Raw genomic sequence first — 11,121 nt, forward strand, 5'->3', positions numbered from 1 at the left:
GATCTTGCCACATCGAGTTGGCGATGGCTCGGCCGGCTCAGGCAGCCCGATTCCAGACGCTCACACTGTCCCAGCCGGGCGTGGAGGGTGCCCCGTGCTGGGGCGCAGGCGGGTCTGCGCGAATTCCGCGGCTCCCCGGTCGCCGCGCGGCTGCGAGATTCTCTGCGCTGCGGTCCCGTTTCTACAGCGTCGCGCTTTCTTTCACCTCCAAAGCCCAAACACGCGCAGGGTCAACACGGACGTACCCCCAAGCCCGCCCGAGGTGACGTCATGTGAGATAACGTGCACGGTACTGTCCGCAGGCTCCGTGGAGGGTCAGAGATGTGACGTAATTCTAGAGCGCGCCAGAGTTGGCCGGGGCTAACCTCGCCCCGCCCCGTCACCCTGGCCCCGCCCACTGCCCCGCCCCTCCCGGCTGCGCTTACTCCGCAGTAGCACCTCCTTCTTCTGAACCCGCCGGCTGCTGCCGCTGCTGTCTCTGCTGTTCGTCCTCGTCCTCCTGCCGCCATGCCCGGAGGTCTCCTTCTCGGGGACGAGGCTCCCAACTTCGAGGCCAATACTACCGTCGGCCGCATCCGTTTCCACGATTATCTGGGGGACTCGTAAGTGGCCACCTCCTCGCCCTGCCCTGGCCTCGGGTGACGCAGGACCTGGAGGTGCCTTTCCTATTTCTTCTCCTTTTGTCCTCCCGCCGCCCGGCCCCCAGACCGCTGCCCGTCTCCTCCCCGCGCCAGTTCCCGCACGTGCCTCTCATCGTGTGGCCGCTGACCCGCGTCGGCCATTTGACCCCCTTCGCGTCGCGTCCGGCGGCGTGGCTGGGCTGGCCCTGGGCGGGGGAGGGGAGAGAAGAGAACAAAATTGGGGTTGCGAGGTCGGCGCGGAGCAGGGTTTGTCGTCTGTTTAGCTATATTGTGTAAGTAGCACGGTCCTGCGGAGGCCCGGGCGGTCCCCTGCCGGGACTCGTGCCCGGGGTCGTGCTCCTCTCCCTCCCTCCGTTCTGGAATTGGCTCGCAGGGGCAGGTGGGTGTCTAAGGCCAGAGTCCGAGGACACTGCTGCCGACCTACGGCCAGGGGACACCCAGCGTGTTATCTGAGGGCCCTGCTTGCTGCGTTGGTGTCTGCACGCTTCTCCGTACAAAATGTAAAACTTAAAACCGCTGCCAGATTGATGGCCGAAAGACGTTCTGGTGAGAGCCCTCTAGAGTAGCCAAGATAAGATTTGATAACAGCTTTGGGAGGATCCAAGAACACTCTGTATGTAGGTGTGTCCTTCATTCCAGAACTTGCAACACTTTGAGGGAAGGGCTTTCCGAGGTTTTCGGTTGCCGTGACGTCTTCTTGCCAGAGCAGGCCCGTGGAGGGTGCCAGAAGACCTGCACCTCTGCTCTCTGGGACCCTTTGTTGTCCGGTGGTATGCCCCTCACTGCCCCTCCCCCGCCCTGCTTACAGCAACACGTGGCCTTGCTAATGAGATACAAACTAGTGACCCGTTATCTGGCCTGGCAATCACACCTCTATGACTAGGAATAAATGGTGTTACTCTAGTTTTACAGCTCCTGAATCTGCTAACTTTAAGTTGCTTAGTTTTGATCTGAAATCTCCCAGATACGGGTAGTTATATTATGGTTCTGGAGTTCAGTGGCCCCACTCAGCTATGGTCTTCTAAGGCTTGAATCCTTTTATATGTGGTGTCCAGGTGTGTGTATATATATAGACAGAGAGAAGGGAGTTTATGAAATTAATCAACATTTGGGCCTGGCTGTGCAGAGAACCTGGGAGAGCTTTTATACCTTAGGCCTGCCCCAACCCTTTACATTAAGTCCATTTACAGCTACTGTCTCAACCCTTTACAGTCCCTTAAGTCCATTTACAGCTACTGGTTAATGGAAAAGCTAACCTTTGGCTAGAAAAGGATGAGAAATGGAAAATTCACACCTTGAAGTCAGGAATAGGCTTCAAAAATACAGGCCAAATTCAATCTAATACTCGGAACCTAGGTATTAGTATTTCTCCAAAACCGCACGGGATTTTTCAGGGTATGTTCCTTCCCATTTCCACCCACAGCCCTCACACCCATAAAACATAAAGATTTTACCAGAGCTCTTAAACTGTATAAAGTATTAACGCAAAGCATAATTACTATAGCAATATTATAAATGCTGTCACTATTGTTTGAGCTCTTTATGTCATTATAATACATGGACTTTTGTCTAATATAATTTTTTCCAAACTCCATTCTGTATGTGATCTCAATTGAGACTATCAACTTTAAATTAAAGGTTTTTTTAGGGGGGGAGAAAACAAAATAATTCAAAACTTTACAGGGGCACCTACTCCACCCCTGACAATTGGAAACAACAAAGGGGTTTGAGAGGTGCATTTGGTGAGTTGATTGAGCCTTAGTCACTGTTTCTTTCCATATCCGGTAGAAGCAGCTTCTTCACAGTACATTTTCACCAAACAAAAACTGTGTTTTCCTGGGGTTTTCTGGAAGTTAGTGAGTACTGGCTGTTCCCTTAAAAGAAGAAAGCTTTTGTCTTTTGAAAATGAGGAAGGAAGGAAATGGGATCGTGTAATTGGCGTGCTCTCAAGAGCAGCGGCTGGAGACTCAGGGGAAGGCCGCTGTAGTAACATCCTCAGAGGTTATTCCTGTTCCTAGCCCAGTGGTAAACTGAAGTTTGGCATCTCAGGAAGGAGAGGGTGTGAAGCTGCTTAAAACAAGCACCTTGGCGTGATTCAGCAGCAGAACAATCTCCTGACCGGAAATGGAAGGACAACACCTGACTTTCCTAATTCACCACCCCTTTAACAGGAAGAAATGCCCGGTTCCATTGCTTCTCAAAGGGCTTGTCTGATCCTTAAACAGATCATGTTCCATAGAATCTAAGGCCTAGATTTTATTCAGGGCTAGATTATTTCTTTTAAAAAGATGTATGTTCCTCTTTTTGCCTTTTGTAAAAAAAAAAGTAAACGTACACCACACACCTCCATAGTCTTAAAAATATTACCTCTTTCTTCCCAGTCTTTTCATAGATCCCTTCATCCTTTTTTTAAGGTCTTTCCCCTTCCCAAAAGCTCAGGGTTCTGGGTGACAGATGTAAATGGAAAGGGAGTACCCTTGTCTCTGCTTTGTTCTTCCTGCTTCCGGAAACTTGGGAGAAGAGGTCAGCTTGGCCTCTAAGCCGATTTCCTAACCTAGGTTAGGATCCGGGGCGTGTGGATAACTGAGTGTTAAATTTTCCTGTCCAGGAGAGGGAGTAGTTTCATAGCCAGGGAGAGGGAATTGGTACTCCAAAGGTTCTGGGGGACTCGGCTGGAAACGTGCTTAAAATCTCAGCAAGTTTTAACCTCGGGCAAGGATGATTTAGATAATAGTCTTTACCTAAGAATCTCTAGTTCTAAAAATCTACACTGAAGGTCGGTGGGTTTTCTACCTGCCTGGTCTGTCTGGAGCAAGAAGAGGAAAGCACAAGTGAAGAGTTAGATAAAACTCTTAAAAGTCCTGTTTTGTCGACATACAAATAGTGAGTGTCCTGTTGGGCAGGTTAAATAGGTAAAGCAGTTTCATAAAAGATTATATATCCATTCACTTCAAAGAAGCCATGTGTCAGCTGTAATTTTACATATAAACAGGATACAAGCCTATTTGTTTCAGGTTACATAATCTGTTTATTATTGCAGTCAGGCACTCTTTTGAATTCAGGGCCTATTGGGACACCCGTTATTGGAGCTGAATGACAGGGTCTGTGTGCTTAGGAAAAATTTACAGACAAGGGTAAGAAGGAGTAAGGAGTTATTTCAGTAAGCTACCTGGTTTGAGTAGCACAGATTTTATTAGCGGAAAAGGAGTCAGGGTGGCTCCCTAGTTATAGAAAGAAGCGACACCCGTAAATTAGTCTCTTAAAATATTTGTCGTCTTGCATGTCGTATCTTTGAACTAGGCTGTGAACATGGGCTTTCTAGAGGAAAGCAGATCAGAAAGCATTCCTCAACAGAGAAGTTTAAAAGTCCTTGTCTTCATAAGCATTCATTTAAAAACAGAGCGTCTTTTTTGATCAGGGACTTGTGACTTCTTGTTAGACGTGTTGTTGGTGACAGCATTTTCACTCAGTTGTGACCTTTCTTTCCCTTCGCTGCAGATGGGGCATTCTCTTCTCCCACCCTCGGGACTTCACCCCCGTGTGCACCACGGAGCTCGGCCGAGCTGCAAAGCTGGCCCCGGAATTCGCCAAGAGGAACGTTAAGCTGATTGCCCTTTCAATAGACAGTGTTGAAGACCATTTTGCCTGGAGCAAGGTATCGTATCCACAGGCATGTGCTTGGAGGTTATGAATCAAGTTGTAGAGCAGCTTGGTCTTTTAGAGATGAATTCTAGGTAAACCGCACTTGTAAGTTGGCCTTGGGTTGCGCAGTGCCCTTCACCTTGCTCAGTCCGAGGGGCAGTTCTCAGCCCTCACCCTTCTTGGCCTGTCGGCAGCATACAGCACAGCAGATCACTGCCCGAACCACACACTTTGCTGCCCAGGGCTCCTTTCCTGGACCTCTTCTTATCTACATTGTTGCCCTAGGTGAGCTCGTCCACTCTCATTGACATGCTGACAGCTCCCAAGTTTCCATCTCGGGGCCAGGCTGTCTTGGGGTTTAGAGTGGTTCGGCCCCTGTCTGTTTAGCGTGTCTCGCTGTTTCCAGCCTGATGTGTCTAAAACTGAGATTCTCTGCTTAATCCCGAGGTCTTACTCATCTCAGCTAATGGTCGCTGTGTTTTTGTAGTTACTTGTGTCCCAAATCCAGAAATCATCTTTAATTCCTCTGGTGTTTTTTCACATCCTTAATCTGATTCATCAGCAAACTTGTCTGCCGGGCCTTTGAAATAGATGGCGAATCCTGTTGGGAAGTCCCTTTCCCTTTCCCCAGGTGTTGTCGTGATCTGCTTTCATCTTTCAGGTCTCCACTCAGGTGAGACCTCTAGGGCTGTCCTTGGCTTCCTGATCTAAGATTACAGCTTCCCTCCATTCTCCCTGTCCCCCTGACTTTTTTCCTTAGTACTTGTCACCACCTAAGTACTCTGCACACTGGTTCTTTCGTGTACTTGTTTCTCCCCACCAGAGCGGGGGCTCAGCGGGGGCTCAGCGGGGCAGGCCCCCGTGGTGCTCTGCGGGACCGGGGCTCAGGACTTGGTACCGCCTAGGCAGTTGGTCTACGTTTGTTAAATGAATTAACTGAAGGAATTGAATGTCTACTTTCAATAAGGTTCCTTGAACAGTAAACATGGTGGTCTAATGTTAACCTGAGAATATTTCAATGTCTTTGCTACAGTGTGCCACTACCTAATGACAGGTCACTGTTGAGCGGTGCTCACTGTGTGCTAGGCCCTGCGTCAAGCCTTTCACATGCAACTGAAGAAAAGCTGTAGTTCTGACTTGTGAGTTGGCCCCCCAGGGATGTGACCTTGGCCATTTTTTACCAGTTTCTCCTGAGTGTCTGAGATTTGAAGAATCTGTAGAAGAAAAAGACAGAAGGGCATTCACTCGGAGAGTTGGAGAGACTTGCTCAAGACTGCCCTGCTAGAAGATGATGGCATTGCAGCTCGGTCCTCAAACCAATGTTCTTTTTGATTCTAGATGGCAGAGTAGGAACTAGCCTGGTTTAGGATGGAATAAAGCCAGAGCACATGCTCCTTCAGCCTTCATGAGCGGAGTGTAACGCCTGTCATGCAAGGCGCTGGGGGAGAATTGCTGCGTAGCAATAACGAAAAGCTACAGGTGGCCAAAGGAAGAGGCTGTCGCCTGTTATCGAATACCATTTTAGGTACAAGAGCACACCCAGGTTTGTTTTGTAACTGGTGAGCCTTAGAATTTTCAGAGTTGTGATTGCATTCAGTAGGGAACAGGTCCCAGCTATCAGAAGCCGTGCCCAAACTGTGGCATATAACTAGATAGATGGGAAACCTTAACATGCCTCGAGAACCAAATTGATTGTTGCTGGATTGGTGGTGACTCGATATGCAGCCAGTGACAGCAGAAGGAAGGGAAGATAATATCTTCGAAGTTAAGGAACATGTTGAAATGTGTTGTGCATTTCAATGTTCACTGACACCATGTTTATTCTTCAGCATCCCTGTTGAGAAATCCACACGGGTTGTATCTGCCATTTATGGGGGATCATCTAACCCAGGGGTCTCAAACTCACGGCCTGCGGGCCACATGCGGCCCGCCGAACAATTTTGTGTGGCCCGCAGACTGTTTTCAACTGCAGTGAGAAAAGTGTTGCGTAACAGTTGCCTTTTGTAGACCTAGTGCGGTCCGCCGAACGGCTGTGATCTTGCTCTGCGGCCCACATGCTGAGTTGAGTTTGAGACCCCTGACCAAACTAGAAATTCCCCTGAAGGCAGGAACTGTGTCTTTCTCATCTGTATTCCCCAGGTACTCACACAATACTTAGCCCACCTTAAGCACTGTATCAGTGTTATATCCCATCAAATAATGAAGCCACATTTCCCCCCCAAAAAAAATCTTAAAAGTCTTCCAGGGATAGGAAAAGAAATTAATGAAGTTTTGCTAGAGGGGGTGGGGGGGATTTTCCTCTGCCTTTTCACCCATAAAAATTTTACCTTTAACTTGTCCTTGACGTATATATATTCAACTCTCCATTCTTATATTTGCTTTAAGGTTTGTGATTTTTTATTTTTCCATTTCTTAATCTCTGTCATACAGCAGATTAATGTCTGAGTCCGAGTGCTTTTGAGTTAGGGATCCGAGCTGTAGAATTATATTTGCACAGGGCATTGTTTCTAGGGGTGATGGGCTTTAGGAACCCATTATTTCCTGATGGTTTTTACAGTATTTGGGGATCCAAAGGTACCTTGGATTGAAATCTGATGCTACACTGTTCAGCTTTTAGAGACGCTACTGCTGCCTTCTCAAAGCAGAGAAAGCAAGCTATATTTTAAGAGACTTGGGCATGAAAAGGGTCTGTGTTCATAACCTAAGTAGATACTCTGTTTCTTCCTGTTCTTGTCGTTGAATGATTAGGATGGGGAGTGTCCATTCATTCATATACTTTACTGTTAAAATTGCACAAACGACTATGATTATGGTCTTCTTCCCTGACCTGCAGTGTGGCAGCGGTTAACAAACTGAATTCAGAGCATGTTCCCGGTTTAGACTTCTTCCTTCTTTCACCCACATTTTAGGATATCAATGCCTACAACTGCGAGGAGCCCACAGAAAAGTTACCTTTTCCCATCATCGATGATAGGAATCGAGACCTCGCCATCCTGCTGGGCATGCTGGACCCGGCAGAGAAGGATGAAAAGGGCATGCCTGTGACAGCACGCGTGGTGAGTCGTCCACGTCCGTTCTGTCGTCCACCCCATGACTGGCCAGGCTAGGCTGTATATCCAAGGAGACTCTCAGACCAACTAGAGAAAATAGAATATGCATTAAGAACTGTATTTTTCGACCCTGGCCGGTTGGCTCAGTGGTAGAGCGTTGGCCTGGCGTGCAGAAGTCCCGGGTTCGATTCCCGGCCAGGGCACACAGAAGAAGCGCCCATTTACTTCTCCACCCCTCCCCCTTTCCTTCCTCTCTCTTTCTTCCCCTCCCGCAGCTGAGGCTCCATTGGAACAAAGATGGTCCGGGCGCTGGGGATGGCTCCTTGGCCTCTGCCCCGGGCACTGGAGTGGCTCTGGTCACGACAGAGCGACCCCCCGGAGGGGCAGAGCATCGCCCCCTGGTGGGCAGAGCGTAGTCCCTGGTGGACGTGCTGAGTGGATCCTGGTCAGGCGCATGTGGGAGTCTGTCTGACTGTCTCTCCCCGTTTCCAGCTTCAGAAAAATACCAAAAAAAAAAAAGAACTGTATTTTTCCTCCAGGAAATAACTGTTGGTGGCAGTCTCACTGATTAGCTGCCATGCTCATGCAGCCTTTCCAACTACACGTTTAAACTGTTGAATTCATAGCTTTTGGAAATCTACATAAAACTAAGTACTTAGCCTACAAAGTCTTCTAAAACTGAGTCACCTTATCCATAGCTCTCCTGACGACCGTCTCTCTGAGCGATGGGCCATGACCTTCCTCCTAAGGCAGCTCTGGTTGTGAATTCTTGTTTGTTCTGTCCTTACTGGGGGACACACTTAGTCCTTCATCTGCAAAGAGTATAACTACTTGAGGACCAGTGTCCACTCCCATTGGTATTATTTTTTATGATAACCATCCCTACCTTCTTGGTGGTACCTTCCTAAGGCCTGTCCTATATTCAGTCTGCATAGCACATTTTCTGACCGGGACAGCCAGAACCCAATACGATTCTCTTCTAAGTGCAGAAAAATAATGCGAACGCTAGGCTGTACACCTGAAACTAATGTAACACTGTATGTCAACTGTAATTGGGGGGAAATTTTTTTTTTTATTTTTTTAAAGAAAAATTACATAGAAAAGAAACATATCTAGATTCTAGCAACCCAGATTTAAGTTTGGTGTGTTGTTCAGAATGTTTGGGAATTTTTTTGTTTTGCTTCTGTACCCTCCAACACTGTTAATGACAGGCGAGCATTCATTTTGAGAGGCTTGACAATCAAAACCAAAGAACTCGCTCTATTTCTGTGTTTCTGTGCCTTGCAGGTTTTTGTTTTCGGTCCCGATAAGAAACTGAAGCTGTCTCTCCTCTACCCAGCAACCACGGGCAGGAACTTTGATGAGATTCTCAGAGTCGTCATCTCTCTCCAGCTGACAGCGGAGAAGAGGGTCGCCACCCCCGTTGATTGGAAGGTAAAGGGCTGAAAGGGCAGCTCCCAGCTTGCAGAAGACCTACAGGCTAGTGCCCAAAGGGCTGCCATCGGCCCTCCCTTACGGGGGGCTCTGCTTCCAGCCTGCAGTCGCCTGGCAGGAGTTTCCTCAGGGCCGAGCTTAAGATTTGCTGAGGGGCCATGGTCACAGTCTTCCACACTTTTATGTAAAACATAAAGACCCCATGTTGCTCTCTAGCTTACAGCTTATTTGGACAAACTAATTGGTCAGAATGAATGCCTTTCCTAATAAAAGGATTTTTTTTATTGAATTTTTTTTTTTCAGTGTACTTCTGATTTTATTTATTTTTTATTTATTTTACAGAGACAGAGAGAGGGATAGACAGGGACAGACAGACAGGAACTGAGAGATGAGAAGCATCAATCATTTAGTTCTTCGTTACTCATTGCGACACCTTAGTTGTTCATTGATTGCTTTCTCATATGTGCCTTGACTGAGGGCCTTCAGCAGACTGAGTAACCCCTTGCTGGAGCCAGTGACCTTGGGTCCAAGCTGGTGAGCTTTTTGCTCAAGCCAGATGAGCCCACGCTCAAGCTGGCGACCTTGAGGTCTTGAACCTGGGTTCTTCCGCATCCCAGTCCGACGCTCTATCCACTGCGCCACCGCCTGGTCAGGCTTATTAAACTTTTAATCCTTTTCCCTAATAGTAAAATATTTACAACAAAACTTAGATTGCCTCTTAAGTCCTGGCCATAAAACTTTTTGGTGTCTTTTGTCCTGAAGTATTTCCTTCTGTTTAGTTTCTTGAAACCCATGGAGCGTTCTCTGACACTTGTTCTGAAGCTTTTAATGTCTAGGATTTCTGCAACATGTAAGACATGGATAATATCACAAGAGTATCTTAATGTAACAACAGTTTTAAAATATGCTCACCTGAACACCAGGTTTGGTTGGAGGTTTTTTTCTGATAAGCAAATCGATGAAAATTCTGTATCCATTCATTGAACGTAGGTTTATTGGGCCCAGATATAGCCATGAACAGTCCAGTCCCAGCCCTCTCAGACTCACACTCCTGTGGGTAGACAGACACTAAACCAGTTTATAGTATATTAGGAGGCCATATGTTCACCGGACATATGGAGGAGCGGGGACAATGGAAGCACAGGTGGGAGGGTTCGTGTTCTATATGGCTGTCAGGGAGGCCTTTCTCTGAAGAGCCCTTTAGGCGAGACATGGAGGAAGAGACCAGGTCGTGCAGATTTGGGAGGGAAGAGCAGGTAGAAGGAACAATTACTGTGGGCAGCTTTTACCCCTTTACCTGAGAGTCAGCTGGGCGTGTTTGAGACACCAGCGAGCTTGGGATTCTAAAGCTCCTTCTTGCCTTCGGGCTTGCATGTTAGGTTTCACCGTTCTCCATGTCTTCAATAGGTTGGAGACAGCGTGATGGTCCTTCCGACAATCCCCGAAGAGGAAGCAAAGAAACTCTTCCCCAAAGGAGTCTTCACCAAAGAGCTCCCGTCCGGCAAGAAGTACCTGCGCTACACGCCCCAGCCATAGGGCTCCTTGCGCTGGTGGTGCAGCGGCTCACCTGGCCCTGGGAGCCGAGGGTGCCAGCTGCCATCACATGTCCTGCAGCTGTTGCATAAAAAACATCCCACCGTGACCACAGCCATGGTCCGGTCCGTAAGCTGCTGTACTGCAGGCTCATTAAATGAAAATGGCACTAAAAACTCCGTGGGATTCTTTGCTCCGTGCCTTCACCAGCATTCTGGTCTGTTCGTGCTTCTCAGCACACTCTCCTGGCTCTCTGTGAAATGTCTTCTCTCTCTCAGACTCCGATCGTGCTGGGTCTCTGCAGGGCTTGTGATCAGCAAGGCGGGAGCCATTGGTGGTTGAAAAGCCACTTTGTTCCGCCCTGGAGCGACACCATTTCTAGCTGTTCTAATCAATCCCTCTCTTCTGTTACACGCTCTGGGGAGCAGCAGAACCTGGGGTTCCGTTTCCTCTGTCCATCTCGCCGAGTGTCTCAGTAGCTGGGAACTTCGGTATCCAGTGTTTTGATTGCAGCTAAGGGAAAAAGCTTTTCAGTTCTGTATTTTTCCAGCTGATGACTCAAGTAGGATGAGCAGGGGTGGAGAGGGATCTTGAAATATTTTGCTAAGAAAAGTTTTCAGTAAATTATCAGAAGAGGGAGGCTACGGAAAAGGCTCCACTCCGCTGCTGGAGCTGTGACAGAGTTGAGCAAGGACCAGGCCGTGTGCCCTTCCAGGGAGGTGTTTCTGCGCGGCTATTGCTCCGCTGTGATCACAGCAAGGGCTCGCTGTGGGAAGGGAGGAGAGGGTGGATGAGAAGGTTTTTCTATAGAACTATTCTTC

The 11,121-nt window shown here is 48.2% G+C and overlaps 1 protein-coding gene across 1 annotated transcript; it reads left to right on the forward strand.

Moving 5' to 3' along the window:
* The first annotated feature begins 425 nt into the window (after positions 1–425).
* Positions 426–10,629, forward strand: PRDX6 (peroxiredoxin 6). The gene is made up of 5 exons (XM_066261178.1): positions 426–602; positions 4,140–4,296; positions 7,193–7,339; positions 8,621–8,767; positions 10,175–10,629. Exons 1-5 carry the CDS (start codon positions 508–510, stop codon positions 10,301–10,303), a joined length of 675 nt encoding a protein of 224 aa, XP_066117275.1. The 5' UTR covers positions 426–507; the 3' UTR covers positions 10,304–10,629.
* The last annotated feature ends 492 nt before the right edge of the window (positions 10,630–11,121 follow it).

The sequence above is a fragment of the Saccopteryx bilineata genome, chromosome 2 (genome assembly GCF_036850765.1).
Source record: "Saccopteryx bilineata isolate mSacBil1 chromosome 2, mSacBil1_pri_phased_curated, whole genome shotgun sequence".
In the NCBI taxonomy this organism is placed as follows: Eukaryota; Metazoa; Chordata; class Mammalia; order Chiroptera; family Emballonuridae; genus Saccopteryx; species Saccopteryx bilineata.